This window comes from Gorilla gorilla, chromosome 7 (genome assembly GCF_029281585.2).
Source record: "Gorilla gorilla gorilla isolate KB3781 chromosome 7, NHGRI_mGorGor1-v2.1_pri, whole genome shotgun sequence".
Classification (NCBI taxonomy): domain Eukaryota; kingdom Metazoa; phylum Chordata; class Mammalia; order Primates; family Hominidae; genus Gorilla; species Gorilla gorilla.
Window position 1 is genome coordinate 144,486,259 of NC_073231.2, and position 25,778 is coordinate 144,512,036.

At 45.5% G+C, this 25,778-nt stretch overlaps 1 protein-coding gene across 1 annotated transcript in view; it reads right to left on the bottom strand.

Moving 5' to 3' along the window:
- Positions 1–25,778, bottom strand: part of COL22A1 (collagen type XXII alpha 1 chain) — a 325,869-nt gene that overhangs the window by 78,492 nt on the left and 221,599 nt on the right. Inside the window, exons 36-40 of the mRNA XM_055348666.2 lie at positions 24,183–24,236; positions 22,288–22,341; positions 18,569–18,673; positions 17,752–17,796; positions 9,897–9,974 (exon numbers count right to left, since the gene is read on the bottom strand). Of these exons, the coding sequence (XP_055204641.2) occupies positions 9,897–9,974; positions 17,752–17,796; positions 18,569–18,673; positions 22,288–22,341; positions 24,183–24,236 (336 nt within the window). The remainder of the gene's footprint in view (positions 1–9,896; positions 9,975–17,751; positions 17,797–18,568; positions 18,674–22,287; positions 22,342–24,182; positions 24,237–25,778) is intronic.

The window sequence follows — 25,778 nt, forward strand, 5'->3', positions numbered from 1 at the left end:
CATACCTGCATTTGAACTGTGTTCCTTTCACAGTAGTTCCCAGGGAGGATGGATATGTATTCGTTAAGGAAAGGGCATGAGGGATGGTTTGTTATGGCCTGGGAAATGTCACATCATTTGAGAGTCACCCTTTGTTTTCAAGTTAAATCCCAGGATTCACTTTGAGCATTTAACTTGTTTACCATACAAGGCTCCAGATTATTTTCTTATGTCATTTAATAGAAAATCCACCTTGAAGGATGCGTTTTTAAATTAAAGGTCTTCATTTCAGATCTTAGCTTATCAATCATCAGCTGTTTGACCTTAAGCAAGTTACTTAGACAGCTTCTCTGACCTTCACTTTTCTCAATTGTAATACAAATCTAGAGTATCACCTTGCCTTGTGTTATCAGAAATAAAAGAAGAGACTATAAGTAGAGGAGCAGGCAATGCCCAACCATAAAAGGAGTTCCCATGTCTATTCTGTCAGTCTACTTTTAAGAAAGATAAAGGTGTGCTGAAGAAGGGGATTATGCAATGACTTTCTAATGTCATTCCTATATCTGAAGCTCAAATATGTTTTCAACAATTACAACCCTCTTCTCTGAAATTACGGCCTCTGATGCGTTTGTTCAAGAGTCATTTTACCCTAATACCCAGATTTGGGCCTTTGATACCAGTATCCACTAAGAGAAACTATTATGACTTCTTGAAGAAATGACTGATCAGAGACCTGGACAAAAAATGCACACGACAAACCTAGAGAGAGAGCAAGGAGACCATCAAAGATTGCTAGGTTTGTGTCAAAGGTAATCAGAATCGACTTAAATAGACCCCCATTGGCAGAAGACAAGACAAATTGAGCATCAAAAGGAAGACAAGCTGCAATAATTTAAAACACATCAAATGTGTTTATATCCCCGAGTTCAAAATTATTCTTAGAACAAACAGTAACAATAAGCATCTAATTGGTCCTTTTTGCAAGATGCTCGGGAACCAAGTCATTATTTGAAAACAAGGGAAAGACTTCAAGCATCTATATTCTGCCTTCCATATGTCTTGTACCACTAGGTATCCAAAGGGTACTTTAGGGAACTTTTCTCTGTATAGAACTATTCCAGCTAATAAAGAAAGAATGAATAGAACTAGAACAGCGCCAGTCTGCAACCCTTGATGTACTAATTGGTGCGAGCATTAGACATCACAGGGTGAATGCATCACAAAGAGGCTCCACCAGACACCATGTGCCTCCTGCTGGAGGAACACCCCACCTGTGAAGTCTTGCCAACAACATCAAGCCAGAATCAGATCAAGCCTCTAGGTCTGAGTACCAACTTAGCTGAACCACAGGGACAGAGGAACACATTGAGCTATTACATTAACAAATGCCAGACGGTGGAAAATTCTATCAGACTAAAAAAAAAATTTTGAAACATCCAACCAATCACTATATGTTTATTTGGATCTTAAAGAAACAAACAAAAAACACAGAAGCGTGATATGTATGAAATAATTAGAAATTTTAACACTGACTAGATATTTGATGGTGTTATGGATTTTTAAGGGGTATATTATAAGATTGTGGTTCTGTTTTTTAAAATTCTTATCTTTTAGAAACATATACTGAAATATCTACAGACAAAATGTGTCTGGAATTTGCTTCAAAATAATGGAAGGTAGCGGATAAGAGGAAAACCATGGTCATTGGCTGTGGGATCCTGGCACTAGTTGTGGCTATATGGGTGTTTATTTTACTATTCTACCTACTTTTAGTATATTTGAATTTCTCCATAATAAAAATGTATATATACACACACACACACATACATGCACATATATATCACACATATGAATACACTTACATCTGATACACATGCACAGCCATGCTATTGGTGTTTTCTGACAACTATAGTAAAGTTTTATAAAACTGAAAGCCGCGTATGGCTTTAGATATGTGAAACACATTCTTTTCTTTCTCTGCTATCAGGCTGTTCTAAAAACCAGCTTCCCTTCTCTCAGAATTGATCACCTCTTTGTTCCTCCTACCATAGGCACAGATCTGAAAATAAAGTGAACTTTTATTCTCCGTAATCTTTGATCTGAGTACCTCACGTGCGCGCAGGCCTAGTGCTGTGTGCTGGGGTGGGTGGCCAAGTGGCTGCACGGCATGGAGCCTGCTTATGTGAAGCACTCCAGGTGAGAGGAAAATCTCTGTTGTAATGATTGATCAGGTTCAGTGAGTCAGGGTTACAGGATGCCTAGAGCTACTAGCATCAGCTCGAGAGAGTTTGAGGAATCTTCACCCAGAGGGGGATAGGCGAAAAGAGGTTTGGTGGGGTCGGGGGCTTCACAGGTAGAGAAGAGGATGAGGCAGAGATGTCTCTGGCAGAGGAGAGCACTACGCAAAGAGGAGAAGTCAGACTCTGTGCTCAGAGAGCAGCAGGGGTGCCTCCAGGAATGCCCCAGGGAAGCTGGAGTCTGAAGGAGAAGGGCCTGAGCACCTTGCTGGAGAGGCCTCTGAAGCTACCCACCAAGCAAGAGGTGGGCTCAGATCCAGGCTTTAGGAGGACAGCTGTGGCTGCGGAGTGGAGAAGGGGTCAGAGGGAACAGACCAGAGGCCAGAGGCCAGGCACCTGGGGAGACCAGCGGGAAAACCCACGAGTGATGCAGGGGCAGAGTGAAGCTGAGCAGGAGGTGTGGAAATGGAGAGCAGGGAGTGCCGAAGAGGGCTCGGCCACGGCCGTGGGGTCTGCTAAGGAAGCAGAGATGAGGGTCCTGGAGGCCGGTCAGGGCAGTGTCTGGCCTTTCCCATGTCTGGTACCAAGAAGCCTTTCTTGTGCTGGCTTTAACTGTGCAGAACCAGAAACAGCCCAGGACAGCCCAGCTCCTCCCACCATGCCACGAAGGAGGCTCCTGGAGCCACAGGGACAGCAGAGGCTGTCTTCTCACTTAGAAACAAAGAGTGCAGACTTCAGGGCAAGATCAACGCAGGTTCAAATGCCTGCTTTGTCTCTCACTAGCAGAGTGACCAAGGCCAGCTGCCTGAACCTCTCTAAGCCTGAGTCTCCTCATCTGAAACTTGGAGACAATAATAGTTACACCTTACTGGACTGCCAGGAAGACCAGGGAAGGCAGTGGCATGTCAAGCCAAGTGCCCAGCATGTTAAGTGTACCTTAGGAATTATTACTGAGAACAACAAAATGGTTTCATTTAGAAAGGAGAGTTTCCAATCAGAAGTGGCAGTAGAAACTTATTTAAAAACTATTTTCTATCTCTATCAACAGAAGAAACTCCTAAGACTTTTTTTTTTTTTTTTTTTTTGAGATGGAGTCTCGCTCTGTCGCCCAGGCTGGAGTGCAGTGGCACGATCTTGGCTCATTGCAACCTCCACCTCCCAGGTTCAAGCGATTCTCCTGCCTCAGCCTCCCGAGTAGCTGGGATTACAGGCACCCACCACCACACCCAGCTAATTTTTGTATTTTTAGTAGAGATGGGGTTTCACCATGTTAGCCGGGCTGGTCTTGAACCCCTGACCTCAGGCAATTCACCTGCCTCAGCCTCCCAAAGCGCTAGGATTACAGGTTGAGCCACTGCACCTGGCCATTCTGAGACTTTATATAAAAACCAACTCCTGGTTATACATGGCTCAGCTCCTGGTTATACATGAAGCAATACAGGAGCCCTGGAGTCTGGGAGGTGGTGTGTGGCTTTACACCTTCCTCAGCCTCCTCCTTCACTACCCACAGGACGCAGCTCTGTGCACTGGGCAGGGCAAGAGTGGATCTCAGTGAATCAAGCCCTGCACATTCCTTGAGCATCGGCCATGGGGGCAAGGCCGGGAGCTGGGGCCTGGGGTAACCATGGACAAATGCCCAGTGTTCCCAAGTAGCATCCAGACAAGATGGGGGTACTCACACCTAACGGAATCTAGCCAGCCTAATTCTTAGGACAGCATGAGTGGCTTTGGTTCTTATGATCAAAGGAACTGGACTAAAGCAGGCAGCTAAGACATGAATTAAAGAAAAAAACCACACAGGCTGGACATGGAAGTCCATCGTGCAGGAGCAATCATGCACATAAAAAGCCACCGGTAGGCTGGGCACGGTGGCTCACGTTTGTAATTCCAACACTTTGGGATGCCAAGGCAAGTGGATGGCTTGGGCTCGGGAGTTTGAGACCAGTCTGGGCAACAGGTCAAAACCTCATCTCTATAAAAAAAACACAAAAATTAGCCAGGCATGGTGGCTCGCACCTGCAGTCCCAACTACTCAGGAAGCTGAGGTGGGAGGATCACTTGAGCCCAGGAGGTTAAGGCTGCAGTGAGCCATGATCATGCCACTGCACTCCAGCTTGGGGGGACAGAGTGAGACCTTGTCTCAAAAAAAAAAAAAAAAAGCCACTGGTGAGTGTGAAGACTAAGAACACGAACTTTTGTTACCACAGTTGACCCCTGAGCAACAGGGGCTTGAACTGTGTAGGTCCACTTCAATGCAGATTGTTTTCAATAAATACAGTGGAAAATATTTTGGAGATTTTCAACAATTTTTAAAAACTGCCAAATGACCCAGTGGCCTAGAAATACTGAAAAATTAAGAAAAAGTAAGGTATGTCATGAATGCATAAAATATAGAGAGATACTAGTCTGTTGTATCATCTAGTATCATAAAATATACACAAATCTATAATAAAAAGTTACAATTTGTTAAAATGTGTGCACGCAAACACAGACCATACATGGCACCGTGGCTGTTGAGAGAAATGTAAAGAAACATACATGCAGCATTAAGTCATAACTGCATAAAATTAACGGTAGCCAGACCGTAGTACTATAATAATTTCATAGCCACCTCCTGTTGCGATTGTGGTGAGCTCAAGTGTTGTGAGTATCTGCTTAAATGCTGCGTGATTCTGATCATCTCTGCGTGAGCAGTCTGTCTCTCCAGTAAACTGTGTTACCAAAGTAGAAAGCGTTCTCTCGCAGATCTTGCATTTTTTTCTTTGTCGTGTTTATTGCAATACTGTAAACACTGAATAACACCAGAAAACCCACATGAAGCACTACAAGTGATGCTGGAGGTTCTTCCAGGGAGCAGAGAAAAGTCGTAATATTACAAGAAAAAGCTGAATGGCTTGATGTGTACCTTACACCGAGGTCTGCAGCTGTGGCTGCAGCCATTTCCAATGGACTATTCTTACAAGCAGACAACACAAACTTACGGTATTGATAAATACTGTACAGTACTATAAATGTATTTTCTCTTCCTTATGATTTTTTTCATAACTTTTTTCTCTAGCCTGCTTTGTTGTAAGAATATAGTATATAATATATATAACATACAAAACATGTGTTACTTGACTGTATTATCAGTAAGGTTTCCAGTCTACAGTAGGCTATTAGTTAAATACTGGGATAGTCAAAAGTTATACTCAAATTTTCAACTGTGCAGGGTCAGCACCCCAACTGTCACATTATTCAGGGGCCAACTGTATGGTACCCCTGCTGGAAGAGTGGTTAAGGGCATTTGCTTGGAGTTAGAATGCTGGGGTTCCTGTCCTAGCTCTACCATGTCCTAACGGTGACTTCAGGGAAGTGGCTTCACATCTCTGTTTCCTCATTTGTAAAATGAAAAGAAAAGTGGAATCCATCTGCTAGAGTTTCTGGGAGAAACAAATGAGAGACTATCTGTGAGATAAATGAGAGGTAGACATGGAGGCCTTTGCTCACTCTTGTCCCTGCAAGTAGGCAGTTTATGTTGGCTGTGGTTGCCATTACTCTAATATTTCAGTGGCTGTTATCTTTATTATTAATATATTATTCCTTGGAAGGTAGGGGGATGAAAAAAAATCTCTTCTGTTAGGGCACTTGAGATATTTGTTTGCACATAACGGGGCCATGCTTCCTGCCTCTCTTAGGCTAGAAGGCCCACTGGAGGGCAGGGAGCCTGGGAATCCTGTCCCTTTTGTATGTGCGTCCTCAATGCCTGGACAACTGATGTAAGGCATCAGTACAACTAATTCCAGGGAGGGACAGTGAGAGGCTCAAAAAGGGACGTCATTTCAGGCTGCAAAGTCTGAGAAAGACATCAAGCAAACAGGATTGCTATGACATCACTGGGGCAAAGGCAGGGAAGCAGGTATTATCACCAGTATTATCATGTTGTATTCCTCCCAATTTCCTTGATGCTGCTGCAGAAATTGCTGGCACCTGATCTATCAGGAAACTGAGGGCCCGAGTAGGAAGGAGCAAGTCCTGGGTTACATGTGGGACCTTATCTTCACAAACCCCAGCTCCTTCAGTCAAACTAATTTGGACTTTAATCTGTCCCAGGGCCTAAGGAGGTTCATTTTGTGAGCAACTTAAACATTGCTAAGGGAACATCAGAGGCAACCTAAAGATTAAAGGGATTTTTGTTTGTTTGTTAATATCTTGAAGCAGCAAGCCAAAACCCCAAACAATGCCCTCATTCATCCCCCTGCCTGGTGACAGTGCAGAGATTGGCAGACAGAGCTCCTGGCTCCCTTCCAGGGAGTCAGTGCTGCCCTGGATGCCAAAGGCATGGGAGCATGACACCACGGGAGGAAGGAAGCAAAGAGTAACTTACTTACAGCCGATCTATTTTTTTTTTTTTTTAAGACAGAGTCTGGCTCTGCTGCCCAGGCTGGAGTACAGTGGTGGATCTCAGCTCACTGCAATCTCCACTTCCCAGGTTCAAGCAATTCTCCTGCCTCAGCCTCTTGAGTAGCTGAGATTACAGGCATGTGCCACCATGCCTGGCTAACTTTGGTATTTTTAGTAGAGACAGGGTTTCACCATGTTGCCAGGCTGGTTTCAAACTCCTGACCTCAGGTGACCCACCTGCCGCGGCCTCCCAAAGTGCTGGGATTACAGGCATGAGCCACCATGCCCGGCCCCAGCCGGATCTATCCTTAATGTGCCTTCTTTGAGGGATCTCACAGAAGATTAATGGAAATGAATAAATCCTGCCCATCCTGCCGAAGCCACAAAGCGAGGTGTTGCAGGGGGAAAAGGACTGGTTTCAGAGGCTGTGGGAAGCGGGTCTGTATCCTGGCCCTGCCCTGGGTTGGCTGTGTAGCACTGGCCACATCACGTCACCTTCTGAACCTCACATTGTCTACCTGGAAAACAGTGATGTAGTGGACAGGTCAGTTCCCTCCTGCCACGTTCCCTGGGCATGCACCTGCCCAGGGCTTTCTTTAGCTACAGGTGAATGCTTGGCCCAACCACAGGGAAGGCTGAGAGTTTCTGGGAGTCGACTCCCCAGGGAGCAGCCTCCAACCAAATACAGGCAGGAGGTGGTACAGAAACGCCCCAGCTCTTTCTCTCCCTTTGCAGAACAACTCTGCAACAACGCCACGCAGTCACTCAGGGGCTGTCGTACAGGTGAGTCCCAGGTACCCACGGTGGCCTTCTGCTCAGTAACATACCCTCCCCTTGGCTTGCTTTCTTTGTCTGTCTCACTTTGTCACTTCCTAAGTAGTGATTTCTAAGATCACCTCCCAAACAAACTCCTTGCTCTTGAATCCCCTTCTTAGGGGCTACATGGGATCCCAGCCTTAACCAAAGGATAAAACCAACTTGCCCAGGACCAAATGAGGAGGTAGATGTGGATGCTTTGAGGCCCAGCACAAGATATGACACAGGACTTCTCAGCAAATGGCAATGTTCCTGTAACGAGGCAACTGCATCCCCAGTAAACTTGACATGTACCCACCCCCACGCTGACCCCTTCTTCACCTCCTCCACACACCTTTGCTTAGCTCAGCATATCTTTGCACACTCCATACAGATTCCCAGGCCATTAGTGGCCTGGGCTGTGGCCAGAGATAGGATTTATGAAAATTCAATAAGGTTTTATCCACCACGGAAGCTTTTAATAAGTCCAAGTGGTAGCCAAGACACTAAACAGTTGATTTACAGCCTCTTGACTAGAGCCAGCCAATTACTTTTCAGGTGGACTTACTTAGGCAGGAACATATTTCATGGGTGATTTTTGCTGGCTCTTCGGTGGCAGGTGGGGTGAATTGTGTCCGCCTCCACAGCCAGCTTTGTGTAAGGGCTGATAAGGTGAATCTGCAGGGAGTAGACAGGGTCATGTAGAACCCTGGTAAGTGATGGGGGTGCTTCATTCAGGTTATGGGTCTGCAGTTTCACTTACAACCCTTTCTGTATGCTAAGGAGCAATTGCCACATGAAGCAGCATCCTAACTCCAGCAGAAGGGGCCCTATTAAAGGAGAATTTCAGAAAGAAGAAGGCATAAACTACTGTGTTCTCTCGCTGCACTTATTGTTAGTGTTCCTTCCAGTTACAAAAAGACTCAACAAAAATAGCCAAAGAACAAAGGTAAAATGAATGTAATGAAGTGGGCAGTTTTACCTGAGAATGTGTGTTAAGGAAAACAGTTTAACCAAACTAGACATTCCCAAGGGCATTCCACACGCCTCCTTCCATGCTTTTCAGGAAGATCTAAGAAGACACAGAGCTACCTGGTCTTCTTGTCACCATGAAACAACCCATCATTGTGAGTGGTAGAAATAACAGTGAGGGGGTGATTTCTGGTGTGGAAGCCAGGAGGCCTGCTTCAAAATGGGAGGATGAAGGAGAATTTCAGGGAGAGAGTGAGAGGCCCAAGAACTACTCTGGATGTAAGAGAACCACAGAAGAAAAGGAAAGGGGGATTTTCTTTCACAAGTAATATTTTGGGAAATAAATTGGATTTTCCTTCTTATTCTTTGAGAGTCATGCATGAAGAATGATATTACTCTTAATCACTCTTGGTCGTGGCCTTCATTTATTGAATGTAATACCAGACAGCAACTAGACCATGTATTACTCCAGTTTATATTCCAGTTGCATTTAATAAAGATAAAGTTAGATTGTGCTTTTGGGTTAAGATAATAGTAACAACAACAATAATACATGGGTAGTTTAGGTATTCCATGGCTTAGCAATGGCATTTGAAAAGGACTGAGTATTTGAGCTTCTTTTAAACAATAGCAAGACAGGGCTTTTAAGGACAAAGTAAATGCACTTTTAAGGTGCATTAAGAGGGTATGATGTCTTTATCAAAGAATGGACTAAACAGAAGAATAGGCTTCAAGGTTGTAAACTGGTCTTATGTCCCAAAAACTATCATTCAGTAAAGAAGGAAAGAAAATATGTGTTCTTTGTGGTACAAAAGGGAGAATTAAAAGCAATGAGTGGAAACTACAGGATACCATAATGTTATTCTCAATGAAAACAAAATTCTACTGAATTTCCATTATCTGTGGAAATACATTTTTAAACTGCAGAGCCAGATGTACTGGCTTTGAAGGAAGTGTGCCTTCTATTTCTAGAGGCATTCAGGTGGAGGCCAAAGATATTGATAGCAATCCTCAACCTGAACGGGGACACACTTCATTGATTCTTAAGATTCCTATAACTCAAAGTTTTAGCAACTCTTAAAGCTATCACCCCCAGTGAGTTTGTAAACTAACACCTAGTAGACTGATGTGAATTATTCATTAGAACTAGCGGTGGCTCACGTCTGTAATCCCAGCACTTTAGGAGGTTGAGGCGGGTGGATCACAAGGTCAGGAGTTCAAGATGAGCCTGGCCAACACAGTGAAACCCCATCTCTACTAAAAATACAAAAAATTAGCCAGGCGTGGTGGCAGGCACCTGTAATCTCAGTTACTCGGGAGGCTGAGGCAAGAGAATCACTTGAACCTGGGAGGCGGAGGTTGCAGTGAGCTGAGATTGCACCACTGCACTCCAGCCTGGGCAACAGTGCGAGACTCCATCTCAAAGAAAGAAAGAAAGAAAGAAAGAAAAGAGTGTTTCTGCAGGCAGGTCCAAGAGGAAATGGCTGTATGTCCTGAAAGCAAGTAACAGCTGGATAAATAAAGACTTACAGGAGGGCCAGCAACCCCAATGCCTGGGTCACCACGGCTGCCAGGAGAACCAGGGATCCCAGGAGCTCCTCGATCCCCCTAGAAAGAGAGAAAAATAAGATCAAGAGGTCAGTGCCAGGAAGGAGAGGGCTAGGGTACAAAATGAATCATGCTTCTTCTAGAATCCTGACTGCAGGCTTCTCCTGCCACCTGGCCTCCATGGGCCATGCTATAGTCTACCCAGGCAGCCCATCATCCCACTCAGCCCAATATTCAGGGACCACAGCCACCAACTCAGATTATATACCTTTCAAGGACGACCATTCCCGGACCAACCTTGACCATGGCTCTAAATGTGATTATAACAATATGGCCCTCTCCATGCGAGCATTGCCCAAATCTACCATGCTTTCTTCAAACCACATCAGACCCTCATCCTAACTATATCCCAGATTTGCGCATGCACCCACATTTCAATTTAGATCCCAAATCACCCATAAATTATCAATTCACCGATAATTTGCCAAGTACCTACATTTTGCACACCATCCTTCTGGATGTGGGAGTGAGGAGCCTAAAGGGGACCGAGATAAGACCTTTGCCTTCAAGCATAGTTAACAGTGTGGACTTGGGTGTCAGAGGCCTGGATTTAAGTTCTGGTTTCAACACCTATTAACTGTTAACTTAGGAAAGTGATGAGTTCCTATGCTCTAGTTTCCTCACCTACAAGGGGAACAGGACAGGAGCTGCCAGGTCTGCAGACGTTGTGCTCACTCTATGAGATCATGCAGAGAGAGTGCTTGGCACAGAGCCCAGCACGGCACTGAACCTGAGCTAGGAGTTGTGTTTGCTTCTGTTCTCATTGTACTGTCATGCTGGACTTTGATGGAAAAGGAAAAAGGAGGGAGAAATTGAAAAAGGGAAGAAATTTTGTTTGCCATTTCCTGGAGAACAAGGCCGAGGCCGAGCCACGCCTTATTTGTAATTTCAAAATCCTCAGCCCTTAAAAACAAGTGTTGATCTCAACTCAGTTGGCAGCAAAACCTGACTTGTCCTATTTGCAGTCTTTGGTTATTCCATTTCGTGTGAACATTTACATATTTTTGTCGCCTAAGGATTAATGTGCTTGATTAGGGGTGTTGCCCCAGATACTACCATAAATGTCATTATGTGTATATTTTGCATATTACTACCTTTCCAAAATCGAAATTGAATTTGGCCCAAAACACACATGGCCCCAACAGTTTTGTGTAGGAGGCCGTGATCCTGAGCTTATTCAGCCAGCTGAACCACAGTCAAGCTTGAGGCCAAGACGGCAGGTGATCTTGCTCAAGCTACTTAATATCTCTGGAATGAGTTAACTCGTATGACAAATGGAAACAGCCTCAGAAGCTTGTTATGAAGAGCCAATGAGATAATGTTGCAGCTAATTAAGGTAGAACTCGATATTGCTAGGTAATATGTTGCTTTATTAAGGTTTAGGTTATTGTGCATTACAAAATATCTCATTAATGGCTCTAAGATGACTTGCCTTTCCTATAGTACAACGTTGCCTGGATGAGTACATAAGCTATGTATTCATTCAACTAATGCTTATTCATTCACTGCAAACCATATTCTAGATTCCAAGCCCAGAAGATTACTCAGTCATAAGTCCTGCCCATTGTCAATACTCAGTGCTAAGTTCAGAAGAGAAGGGATGTTCATGGGGATATGAAGGAACAGACCTTGCGAAGTTCTCACAAAAGACACAAACCAAGACCTAAATCTCTCACTAGGTCTCCTTGACATCATTTCTTCCCCTGGTCCCTCTGGGCCTCTGAGTCACACTACCTGCTGTTTCTGGGTTCCTATGAGTCAGCAACATCACTTGCCCTGCCCTCATCTCTGCCAGCAGTTCCCTCCTCAAATTTTCTGTAAATTCTCAATTTGTATAATCTGTTTCTTTAGAATAATATGATATGAATGGTTCTTGGAAGTTCAAGATACTTTGGATCCCTAGAAAATCTACCTAGTTTCTATGGGGAGGTTGGGGAATAGAGGGAGTAAAAAAAAAAAAAAAAAAAAAGACAAATATGGAAACAAGTGTCATGAACCAAGAATGACCATCATGACATGTGATTTATCTGTCACCAGTTCATTGCAGCAATGGAGAGGGGCATGTAGGAAGATTTCAAGCTGGTAGTCAGGTGATTCTAGGTCCAGTCTCAGGACCAAGTCAACCTCATCCCGTGACCTTCGGTAAGTCCCACAACCTCTCTGCATCACTGGGTCCTCATCAATTAAAAAAAAGTTCTACCAAATCCTCATGTATCTTATGAAGACATTTAAAAACAACTATATAAGGTTGAGAAATACATTGTATATTATGGTTGCATTATTATCTCTTATTCATTATTTCTTCATTTTTGAGACAAGGTCTTGCTCTGTCACCCAGGCTGGAGTACAGTGGTGTAATCATGGCTCACTGCAGCTTTGACCTCTCAAGTTCAAGCAATCCTCCTGCCTCAGCCTCCCTCCATAGCTGGGACTACAGATGTGAACCACCATACCTGCCTAATTTTTGACATTTTTTGTAGGGATAGGGTCTCATTATGTTATCTAGGCTAGTCTCGAACTTCTGAACTCAAACAGTCCTCCCTCTATTATTACCTTATATGCAGAGGTAGAAGATAGAAAGTGAACTAAACACATATAAATGTCAGATAAATCTATATTTCTTTGCACTTTGGTTTTGCTTTAAAAATCTTAATGCAGATTTTCCTGTTATTCTTATTTTCTGTTTTAGTTTGAAACAGAAACTGTCCCTTTCCTGTCCCAAGGCCATGGTCCATGTACATCAGCAAACTCTGACCATTGCAAGCTAAGTCATGTCAACAACCTAGTTTGTATGCTTCCATGGTATTTGTTTGCTCTTCTGTTTTGTATACATGCTATTTCCCCTTGTCTGGGATCTTCTTCCATCCATGTTCTAAGCTTCCAAAGCCTACCTATCAACTAAGACTCAGTCCCATTATTTTGTTGTTATAAAGCTGCCTCTGCCTGTCTTGTCCTTCTGTCTTTTTGCAAATGTTTGCATAGATCTTCACTGACCTTAACACATTGCCCTCCCAGTGCACAGTTTTCTGACCCTCTGACTTTTCCACAAGCAGCCTGAAAGTAGAAAATCTTCATTCATTTCTTCATCAAGCAAATGTTTACCAAGCACCTAAAATAATTCAGCCCCTCTGTTAGGTACTGGATCTATGCATCTCTGTATCCACAGTGTCCAGATTAGGGTCTGGCACAGGTGGCAGCTAATAACCATTTCCTGGATGCAGGAACAAAAGAATCCTCCATCCATCATTCTGTGTCAGGCATTGAGTTCTGCCTTTGACCAAAATAAACTTGTTCAGAGGAAGGAGCATGACAGAAAGGCCTCTCCCAGCCCAGTCTGGAAGTGTGGAGTCACGGACTGCTTTCAGCTACACTAGGTCTGGCTCCGTTTGTCTGTTTACGGTCCACTGTGATGCCAACAAACTCCCCAAAGAAATGACCTTACAATTTCATAAACTGAAACTTTTAGAAAATGGCCCCAAGAAAAGCAAAAATATCTTAATGTTCTGACAGGAAAAGCCAGAAGGCTAATGGTTAAGAAAGAACAGAGCACGTGAGCTAGAATCTGTAGCGCAGTGTCCAAGGAAGAGATATGGGAGGAAGGAAGAGTGGCGGTTGTAGACGGAGGATGATATTTATTGAGCAACAGCTGTGTGTCATAAGATCATGGATCTCCTGAGGAGCCCTGTAGGGGTTAAACACTCTTTACTCCTTCATACAGAAAAGGAACTGAGGCTCAGAGAGACAAAGCCACTTGAGCCACTTGCCTTCGAGTCATCTGTCTTGTAGGTAGCTGAGCTGGGATTCTAACCCAGTTTTGTATGAAGCCAAAGCTTATTTATCCTGCTAGAAACAAGTGCCACTCAGTAGAAATACTGGCATCTTCAAGAGTCTTCCTGCAGTTATAAGGAATTAGGAGGGGCCAAGGGGCAGTCAAGGAAAACCTTCAAATAACTCCCTTCCTTGATTTCCTAAGGAAATTTCCTTAATTTCAATCAGCACCTGGGACAGTACCAGGGCAAGCCTTGTGGATGTCACCCTCTCTGGGATCTCTCTCTCCACCTCTCCCTAGCTTCCCCTGCTTCTTACCTTCTTCCTCCGGCTGAGCAACCCATTCTTCAATGAAAGATGACCTCAAATTCCAATTTGTCTTCCCAATGCCAATTGACTATGGAAAGCTTTCTAAGCCACATTCTGACTTACACATTTACACAATATCAATACTGGAATGGGTCATGCGTTTAGACATCTCACATTTTAAGTAGGAGGAAACATTTGGCCAAAGGAGCAGTATGACTTGCTCTGAGACTCACGGAGTTGAAACTGATTGGTCAACTGGACCCATGTCAGGGATGCCTGCACTCTTCCCCCCGGGGGGTCTCAGCCTGCCTCTGCTCTTTAATGCTGCCTCCCCCACTTCCCCACTTCCCCTAGGCTTCCTCCAACAACTGCATGCCTGCAGAGATAAACCCCTGCCTTCTTGCTGCCACCCCACAGAGTGATCTAATAATAAGGATCTAAGCATAATCATAATAATTAATAATAAGGTCTAAAGCAGACCCCACAGGGTGATCTAATAATAAGGATCATGAATATTTACTGAGCAGGTAACTGTGACCCGCACTATGCTAGGCAACTGTATGTATGTATACTTGTATGATAACATTTATTTTTCCCCCAGACTCTGCCTGTGAGTTAGGTAGTAATACACTCTGAGCCTACCCATCAATGGATCACTAAGATCCCAAAGATATAGCTACAGAATAAACAGGATAAAGGGGAAAAAAGGTCTCCTACTGTTAGATCAGTGGTCATATAGAAAGAGCATTTAAAGCCACTTTGCTGCTCCACCATTTCTGGTGCCCTCACCTTCCTGTCTTCCAAGAGGCTATCAATGCCCTCTAGATCCTAATGCCCTCTAGGCCCTGAGGGTCCCTGAGGTCCTTCTCCCCTAAGGGGAAAGAAGTGGAGCCCCTGAGCACTGCAGATCGGACTGGGCTGTGTGCCTCACATCACGGGGGAGCCTGCCACGTATCTTCAGATTGGTGGTTAATGCACAAAATCCTCCAGAATCTAGGTCCTAATTCCTTATTCTGCCCCTCTCCATATATACCCACTGTTCCAGGCATATGGAACTATTTTATATGATCCCGCAGTCAGGGAAATGAGGAGTGGTTATGTATTTACTCATATCACACAAAAACATTTTCCCTTTTGAAAAATATTTTGATTGTGAACATAACCCTTAGGAAAAAGCACATTGGTCTACATTGACCAAATTAGTGTAAGCTTGGGATGTTTACAGAGGTCACCTCACCTGCTTGAATAAGGGGAAACCATGAAGCAATGAAATTTAATATAGATAACAGTAATTATTTCTGGAGCCTCACATTTTCATATCTTGCATGTTATTGTAAGCAAGCCTCTCACATACAATTTGAGAAGCAATACACTCTGTGTTTATGTTGTTGAGATCCCAAAGGTGCAAGTATAGAAAGAAATAAATAAAAAGGGGAAAAAACATCTCCTACTGTTTGGAGAATGGTTTCTGGGGCTTAGAATAAAACTTTCAGTAATAGCAGCATGCATGCATTCCAGAAGTGTTGGATCTTTAAAGAACTCAGGTGGAATGCATAGTAATCAGCTCTGGAGAAGTGTCAGCTGACTTAGAAAGTGGCTCAAGGGATGATGACTGAAGACATTGAAGGCATATAGGAAACTTTAAAAATTGTTTTCATAGACTTATGCAAGTACAAAAGAAGTAATATAATTTTACAGTAACACTTTTATTATTATTTTGAATATGCATGTCAAATGAAAGCCCAAAATGTAAACATTCTCAAGTCAGTCATTGACTGTTTCACCCAAATTTTTAAAAGTTGATGCATCTGAGTTAGTCAAATAATTTTCACTGGATATGGGCATACCTAGAGCTCATGCTCTTCTCTGGACACACTCCGCCTCATGCCTCAGTGTCTTTTTCCCTGTTAATTCCCCTGCCAATGACTCCTTCTTCAACTTCTTCCCCTGCTAACTGCTGATGCACTTTATTTTATTTTTATTTATTTATTTATTTTTGAGATGGATTCTCACCCTGTCGCCCATGCTGGAATGCAATGGCATGATCTCAGCTCACTGCAACCTCTGCCTCCTGAGTTCAAGTGATTCTCCTGCCTCAGCCTCCCAAGTAGCTGGGATTACAGGTGCATACTACCACACCCAGCTAATTTGTTGTACCTTTAGTAGAGACAGGGTTTCACCATGTTGGCCAGGCTGGTCTTGAACTCCTGGCCTCGTGATCCACCCGCCTTGGCCTCCCAAAGTGCTGGGATTACAGATGTGAGCCACCGAACCCGGCCCTACATGTACTTTAAAACCAGGACAAACATCTCCTTCTTCAAGAAGCCATGATAATGAAACCATGCTGGGTTAGCGAGCCCCCTCTGAGCCCACATGTGCCCTGAGCTACCCTCTCTCCTAGCACTCATCTGCTTTTTGTCTGTTGACATATCTGTTTTCCTGGCTGAACCGTGAGCCACTGGAGGTCCTGAAACACATGATATGCACTGTTGTCATCCCACAGCTCACCTTAAAATCTGACACATGTGGTAAGAAACTCAGCAGACATGCAGTATATAAAGTAATGAATGCATTGGTAATTGATTGGTAATTGACGTGTAAATGAATGAATGATTCAATGTAGAAGGTATTTTAGGAAACTTCCCTGTCCACTCAGGAAATTTCTCATAAGAACACTTCCCCATGAAAAAGGTCATAGTTTCTGAATTGTGGGTGCAACTGAATTGAGGAAGAGACTGGCTGGTATTTAGCAAGCATTTCTCTTTTCCTCCTGCGTGCCTCAGCAGACGACATGCCCCAGTCTCCCCTGTGTGACTGTCACTAGGTGTTGGTGGAAATGAATTAGCAATCTCCAGGCCTGGCCCATAAAATCCTCCCACAGGGTTCTCCACTCTCTTTTCCTTTACTTATTGTTGCACCCCAAGAATTTGGTAGAAGATTCTGAAACTAAAGGATGGAAGAGCCATGGGATTCGCACGTGACCACTGAATGGCTGTGCAGATCAGAACTCCCCACAGCAAGACTCCCATAGACCTAGTGTCCATGAGATATGAACTTTTACTGTGTTAAGCCTCCGAAATTTTGGAATCATCTGGTACCACAATGAGACTCATAATTCAAGACTGCTTAGACCTATTGCTCTGCCGATTGAAAGTCAGTGTCTCCCACCACTTCATTTAATGGTAAGTATTTATTAAGTACTGATTATATGGCAACTACTTCAATATAACAGTTAAGAGTCACAGAAATGGCTGGGTGCACCGGTTCTATCTCCTCTCACACCTGTAATCCCAGCACTTTGGAAGGCCGAGGTGGGTATTACAAGATCAAGAGTTCAAGACCAGCCTGGCCAACATAGTGAAACCCCATCTCTACTAAAAATATACAAAACAAAATTAGTCGGGCATGGTGGTGTATCCCTGTAGTCCCAGCTACTCGGGAGGCTGAGGCAGGAGAATCACTTGAACCCAGGAGGTCGAGGTTGCAGTGAGCTGAGATCGCACCACTGCACTCCAGCTTGGACAACAGAGTAAGATTTTGAAAAAAAAAAAGTCCTAGAACCTTTAGTCAAATGGAACGCGATGAGCTGAGAAACATGGAAGTGGATTGAAGTAACCGGAGATGCTTATAATCAATTTTTCCACGTTCTCTTTCTAACGGCAAGTCGCAGCACCCACAGTTTTCTTGGACAAGCACTCACCTTGGTTCCTAGGGGTCCAGGGAGTCCAGGTGATCCACGGAGTCCCTGGAGAAATAAATAATACAAGGACAATCATGGAGCTGAGAGTGAACACTGACCCATCCACCACGTGCCAGGCTGACTGCATCCTCTGCTGGGGACCCAGAGATGGGTGAGACTCACTATGACCTGACTTGCACAAAAGAAACAGAATCTGGTTTTGAGCCACAAGGCCCTGGATGTGAATTCCGACTCTGCCTCCTACTGCCTCTGTGTGGCCTTCAGGAAATCTCTTAGCCTCTCTCAGTTTGCTTTCCCATTGAAGAGCCTTATTGTATAGACTTGCGCAAGTAAGGGGCAAGGCCTCGTTTCAAAGCAGGCTTTGAAACCTTCACTTCAGGCTGAAGGGCTTTGGCACTCACAGCCACAATGAAAACCATGATTCTACATTTGGAAGTCTTGGCTGAAAGCACCAGAGTAGATCAGAAGTCCTTCTTTAAGCATACCACACTTGTCCTGAGGTGTGGGGATGTGTTTGCCTGACTGTCTGTCCATGAGATGGGAGAATCTCCAGGGCACAGACTGTCTCATCCATCTCTGTGTCCCCAGCACTGGCCCAGGCTGGCATGTGGCCAGCAGTCCATGAGGTTGTGCTGCCCTAGCCTGAACCACATTAGAGTAGACTGTTGGACCCCTGCACCACCCCTTTCCCAACCAGGCCCATTTCATTGGCCACGGTTCAACTTCTGCAAAGTCTGGCAGTTAGATTTTTTTCCTTTTCCTTCTCTAATTTTCACCTGGTTTCTACAGGCACTGGGACCCCCGACCTTCCACTTACCGGCTCTCCATCCTTCCCTTTTCCGGGTGGCCCAGGGAGCCCAGGAGCACCAGGATCTCCCCTGGGACCAACTGGCCCTGGGCTGCCTTCTTCCCCCGCTGCACCCTGGAAAGAAAAGTAGACATTTCCCAGGGTCAATTACACTCAGCACGAAGCTTTTCTATGGGGGAGCAGCTTGAGTAGGTTTGTAGGTTTCCTGGGGGTGCCCTTATGATTTTAGAAGGCCCATGCTTTCTGGGACACAGAAAGATGGACTGTGTAATGTGTGTTATGGGTTACATTGTGTCCCCCAGAATTCATGTCTTGAAGTCCTAACCCCTACTACTTCAATGCACAGATGTGATTAAAGTTAGGATGAGGTCATACTGGAGTGTGACCCTCCAATGGTCCTAATCCAATATGAGTAGCGTCTTTCAAAGAAGGAAGCATTTGGACACACATGCATAGAGGCAAGACAACACAAATACACAGGGACAAGACACCGTCAATGAGCCAAGGAGAGAGGCCTGGAACAAATGCTTCCTTCACAGCCCTCAGAAGGAGCCAGCCCTGCCAACACCTTGACTGAGGACTTCCAGCCTCCAAAACTGGGAGAAAGTACATTTTGGCTGTTTAGGCCACCCAGTTCATGATACTTTGTTACTGCAGCCTCAGTCAATCAACTCAATGCAAAACACGGAAAAGGAAAGGACGTTAGTGACGACCTCCCACCCAGTGTGGGCAAATCTATTTCCGGTGCATCTCTTACAGATCGGCCCTCCTTTCTGCTTGAACTCCTCTGGGAGCGGAGACCTCACCACCGCTCCACACTGGGCATTCCTTTGTCAGGTAGCTCTGTTATGCAACATTTCTTTATACTCAGCCTTCTCTGAAATCTTCCCAACATTGGACACTAAGTCTGTTCCCTGGAACCCTGTAGATACAATCCAATCCCTCTTACGGTTAGGTTTTCAACTATAAGAACAGAGCCTAAAGCTGCAATGGAGACAGCAAGAGAGAGAGAGAGTGACAGTGCTAGCATGGGCACCGGGGTCGGCTTGAGGACCTGGGCTTTGAGCTTGCTCCAGGCCAGTGCTCATCTTCTCTGACGACAGGGCTCTGAACAGCCCTTGTGGCGGCCCTGACTGTGGAACACTAGGTTGAGCCCTGCGAACCAGACAGACTCCTTTCCCCAGACTGGGCTGCCCTGGGTGGAAGCTGCAATCACAGTGTTTCCAGACATTCTCAGATGGAGCAGAGGTAAGGTAAGATGAGCCAAGGATGTGCAAAGCAAGGATGGAGAGGGCCTCTCTCTAAGCCTGGAGCAGGATCAGCTTCCCCTAGCCCCAGGCCAGCCCCTGGACATGGTGTGAGAGGGAAAAAGTATGCTGTGATGTCCGGGATTTTTACCACTTTGCAGAGCCCTGGAGGTTCCTTTCCAAATCCTGGGCCCGGCCCTCAGCCTGGGCTTCTGCTCAGCCAAGGAAAGGCATTTGGCTCCCTCTAGAGGCTGAATGTGGCAATAGCCCACTGATTTCTGGTTTCTGAACATGCACCTGTTAGTTCTCCTAAGAGGACATCCCCTTCCAGGTTACCAATGTCCTACTTATAATGTGCCGTCCTTCAGACATGGTATAATTAAGGAATACCAGATGAATCCAGATGTTTTTCCTTTGCTTAATCTAGGCAGTCTGAAATGGCATTATCTTCTTTTCAAAAAATGAATGTTTGTACCTGTATTATATAAGGTTTGTTGTTATTATTATTATTATTATTATTATTATTATTATTATTATTATTATTTGAGATGGAATCTCACTCTGTCACCCAGACTGGAGTGCAGTGATGTGATCTCAGCTCAAGGCAACCTCCGCTTCCCAGGTTCAAGCGATTCTTGTGCCTCAGGTTCCCAAGTAGCTGGGATTACAGGCATGTGCCACCATACCCAACTAATTTTTGTATTTTTAGTAGAGATGGGGTTTCACCATGTTGGCCAGGCCCATCATGAACTCCTGACCTCAAGTGACCTGCCCGCCTTGGCCTCCGAAAGTACTGGGATTACAGGCGTGAGCCACCACGCCCGGCCCATAGGGTTATTATTAAGCCTATGATCAACACTCCAAAAACCCAAGAGAGTTTTCATAGATGTGTTGATCATTTTTCTCTGCACTAAGTTCTTTTTTTCTGGGAGACATGTATCTTAAAATTGAACCTTCCTGCAAAAAGGCAAATGACATCTCCTCTTGTTAAATTATGCAAAAACATAAGAACTGAAGTGATTCTTTAAAAGGCACCAAGTAGATGAACTTGAACTTGAAAGAATTCATGTTAAGAAGTTTGGCCAGGTGTGTGCTAGGAGGGACCTCTGTGGACAATCCATGCCCCAATGTCGTCTCTTCCTGTCCATGGATATTAGTGTGATCTGCTCACACAGGGAAGGCACGACACAACCACATGGTACCCTTGTCACCTGTTATCTGCTGAGTCCTTTGCACATGACTCCCCAATTCCTCAGCTAATCCTCACAACCTAGATCAATGCGGCATCACTCTCATTTTACAGATGAGAAAATCCAGGTTCAAAGAAAGTGCGCTTTATTTAGATCAGGTTTCTCAACCTTGGCACTATTGACCTTCAGGGAGGATCATTCTTATAAGGGGAATGTCTTATGTGCTGTGAGGTTTTTAGCAGGTTCTCTGGTCTCTACCCACTGATGCCAGGAGCAGTTACTCCCCTTAGTGGTGACAAGAAAAAATATCTCCCTGGGTAAAAAACCCCTGTTGAGAAGCACTTTTGTCACCCTAGCTTATATCAATGCATCTAGGGCAAGAGAGCTGGCATTTGACTCAGGTCCAAACGCTGAACCATTCAAATGAGTACGTCTGATTTCCTGAGCCCTGGCTCAGTGTCACCAATTAACCTCAGAGACATTTCCTAAGGTGCTATGTCAGAGAAATGCAGAATGGAATTTAAAAGGGTGTAGATTCTCCTCCTTGGCCTCTGGGTTTTTTTTTTTTTAAATTGGCATGGGAACATGTGTCTCTCTTATTAATAATTAAAATCTCAGGCTGGGTTCAGTGGCTCACACCTGTAATCCCAGCACTTTGGGAGGCCAAGGCGGGTGGATCACTTGAGTCCAGGAGTTTGAGACCAGCCTGAGCAACATGGTAAAACCCCGTCTCTGCAAAAAATACAAAAATTAGCCAGGCATGGTGGTGCACACCTGTAATCCCAGCTACTCAGGAGGCTGAGGCATGAGAATTGCTTGAACCCGGGAGGCAGAGGTTGTAGTGAGTGGAAATCACACCACTGCACTCCAGCCTCAGTGGCAGAGTGAGACCCTGTCTCAAGAAAAAAAATCTCATAGTTTTGGAAGGTTTACGTGTGTGAGCATAGGTGTAGAATGGATAAGTTGGTGCACTGAATCGAGAGAAAACAGGATTTGGAGTCAGACAGACCTAGCTCTGTAGCTCATTTGCTATGAGACACAGGGCAAACTAATTAACTTCACAGAGCCTCAGTCTCCACATCTGTCGAATGGGCACTTGTCTGATTCTCAGGTCTGTTGTGAGGAATAAATGAGCCACTGGGACGGCACGGTGTTCCTCTCCCTCCTACTTAGTAAACCCCTTCTGATTGCTGATTCCTAAACCAGGCCCCAGCAGAGTGAGCTGCTCCTTCAGTGCCTGTAAGAAGTTAAGGATATTCGCTTGTGTGCTGAGAGATCATACTGGTCTTACCTTCTCACCACGCTCCCCATCTTTCCCAGGGGGGCCTCTGAGGCCAGGAGCACCCTGTGGAAAGGAAGATTACAGACGTGGTGAATTTAAAGATGACTGGTCACTCTTGGTGGCTCGTGACCCCCAGGGAAGAATCATCAGGTCCCACTGAGGTCAACGACTACAGCTCCCACCCAATTCCCATCCTTTATTTAAATTCCCCAAAGCTCCACCTCCTCCCTGCCCATGACTGCTGCTCTCCCGGGGGGCCTGGCCTTGTAACAGTGCACATCAGAGCTCTTAACAGCAGGCATGGTCTGCTGGAAGCTTTGCCGCCTGCTCTGGGCTGTGAACTATCAGAAGGCATGGCCTGGTACAGTGAACACTCTGGGAAGATGAGGATGGCCTTAAGAACCCAGCCTTAGCATTGGGGCATCTGCTCCAACAGTGTCTTTGGAGTCCCCCAAAGGTTGACTTTGAGACATGGTCTAAGTGCAAGTGTCCCATGGATGCAATAGTAGGGAAACAGAGAAGCAAAAAGGGGAGAACACTCATGCCTGTAATCCCAGCACTCTGTGAGGCCAAGGCGGACGGATCACTTGAGATCAGGAGTTCAAGACCAGCCTGGTCAACATGGTGAAACCCCAACCTCCACTAAAATACAAAAATTAGCTGGGCATGGAGGCATGCCCCTGTAATCCAGCTACTTGGGAAGCTGAGGCAGGAGAATCACTTGAACCCAGAAGGCGGAGGTTGTAGTGAGCCAAGATCATGCCACTGCACCCCAGCCTGGGTGACAAAGCTAAACTCCACCTCAAAAAATAAAAATAAATAAAGCATGGGAGAACAGGCAGCAAGAAATACACTTGCTGGCCACTGGAACTCTGTCCTGCTGTGACTCTGGGATCCTGCACAGGATATACCTTCAGAGTGACGACAGCTGAGGACAAGCGATCTGAGCTATTCTGCTGGTGGTGCTGCTGGCCACCCATCACGTGGCCCAACAACATACTATCTAGAGGCCAGAGAAGACCCCCAGCCAGAAGAATGCAGGCTGGGCTGCAGGAAGCCTCCATGTAAAATAATAATATTCCTCCAGCAGGGTTGCTGTGTGGATTAAATGAATGAACACATATTCCTCCAGCAGGGTTGCTGTGCGGAGTAAATGAATGAACACATGTAATGTGCTTAGTACCATGCCTAGCATGTATAAAGGCTCAGTCCTCTAAGCTACTATGCTTATTACCTATAAAGGCTTGATGAAGAAACAAGACTGACCTAAATCTATTGTAGGGGAAAAATGCTTTGTTGCCCTTGACTAGACGTCATGGAGTGTTTTGCTGAACAATGTTCAAGTCTAAATTGGTGTTTATGGTGAATCTTAAAGCTGGTCCTTTAGCGGACACCTTGGGCCTCGACATGGAAAAGGCAGAATCTCATCAGGCCAAAAAAGATGCAACCCTAAAGGTGAAGCAGCCAAGCTATTGTCTCCATTTTGCAGATGAACTAGCCGAGACCTCAAGGAGGGGCTTGCCAAGATGGTCACGTCAATTAATAAAAGAACTGGATTCGAATCCAGGTCTCCCAATAGCCGTCAGGGGATCTTTGACTTCTTTAGGTTCATTTTCTTTCTTCTGAAGCAAACTAGGGTGTTGATTCCAACACCAGTGAAATGTACAGACTTTCTGCAGATGCCGACAGCTGCATTTACCCTCTGGATAGCTGGCGAGTTGCCTAGGGCTCAGGTGTGTGAACTTTCTGGGTGGTCTATGTCCGGACAGCAGTGTCTCCATCTGGAAAATGGGAGTAAGGATCCTCCCCTTACTCCCATGTATCCTACGCCTCTGGCTTTTGGGGAAGATACATTAACTAGCTTGGTGGCTGGGCCGTGCATATGCCCTCTCCCAATTACTCACCACACTTCCTGGAGGGCCACTGGGACCGGGGGGACCGACATGTCCAGGAGCACCCTGTTCAGAGACAGAAGTTTAGAAAGGCCAAACGCATTGATTAGAAGTAGTTGCCCCAACTCTCTCTGCAAACCTGCCTCATACTCAATTCACCGTGATGTGCTGGAACTGCTGCTGACCTGACAGCCCCTGCAGACGTGAACCTCATCCCAGGAGGGCCGTGGTGTCCCAAGCACCAAGCCTCAGGTGAGTGGGCTTCTGGCACAGAGGTGAGAGGCAGGAGGGCAGGAGGACTCTGGAAGTTCCTTAGAGCTAAGGCACAGGGGTGTGAAGGAGCCTGGGTGTGGGCAGAGAAGGGCTGGGACCTAACCACAGAAGAGGATCTCAGGTGAGGTTTGGCCTTATCCTAAGTGCATGAGGAAAAGGAAACATTGAAAATGGAATGGTTCAGATCTCAGTTGCATATGTGTGTGTATGTGTGCACGTGCGTGTGTGCATGTTTGTGGACATGTATGTGTGTGTGTGCATGTTTGTGGAGGTGTGTGTATGCACGTGCATGTGTGCATGTTTGTGGAGGTGTGTGTATGTGTGCACGTCCGTGTGTGCATGTTTGTGAAGGTGCATGTGTGTACGTCCGTGTGTGCATGTTTGTGGAGGTGTACGCATGCATTTGTGAAGGGGTGTGTGTGCGTGCGTGTGTGCATGTTTGTGGAGGTGTATGTGTGCAAGTGCGTGTGTGCATGTTTGTGGAGGTGTGTGTGTACGTGTGTGTGCATATTTGTGGAGGTGTGTATATGTGTACGTGTGTGTGCATGTTTGTGGAGGTGTATGTACGTGTGTGCATGTTTGTGGAGGTGTATGTGTGGAGGTGTGTGTATGTGTGCACATGCATGTGTGCATGTTTGTGGGAGTGTATGTGTGCACGTGTGTGTGTATGTTTGTGGACGTGTGTATGTGTGCACATGTGTGCATGTTTGTGGACGTGTATATGTGTGTGCGTGTGTGCATGTTTGTGGACGTGTGTGTGCATGTGTGCATGTTTGTGGATGTATGTGTGCGTGCATGTGTGCATGTTTGTGGAGGTGTGTGTATGTGTGCGTGTGTGCATGTTTGTGGAAGTGTGTGTGTGCATGTGCGTGCGTGTGTGCATGTTTGTGGAGGTGTGTGTGTACGTGCACATGCGCGTATGTTTGTGGAGGTGTGTGTGCACGCCTGCGTGAGTGCATGTTTGTGGAGATATGTGTGTGTGCGTGTGTGCATGTTTGTGGAGATGTGTGTGCGTGCATACGCGTGCATGTGTGCATGTTTGTGGAGGTGTGTGTGTGCATGCGCGTTGAGTGTGTGCATGTTTGTGGAGGTGTGTGTGTGTGTGCATGCGTGTATGTTTCTGGAGGTGAGTGTGCACGCCTGCATGCGTGCATATTTGTGGAGATGTGTGCGTGCGTGTGTGCATGTTTGTGGAGGTGTGTGTGTGCGTGCATGTTTGTGGAGGTGTGTGTGTGCACATGTGTGTGTGCATGTTTGTGGGGGTGTGTGTGTGTGTTGGCTTTGACTGGAAAATCAGGTAAGAAGTGGATTTGAACTAGAACTTGACGGCTGGGC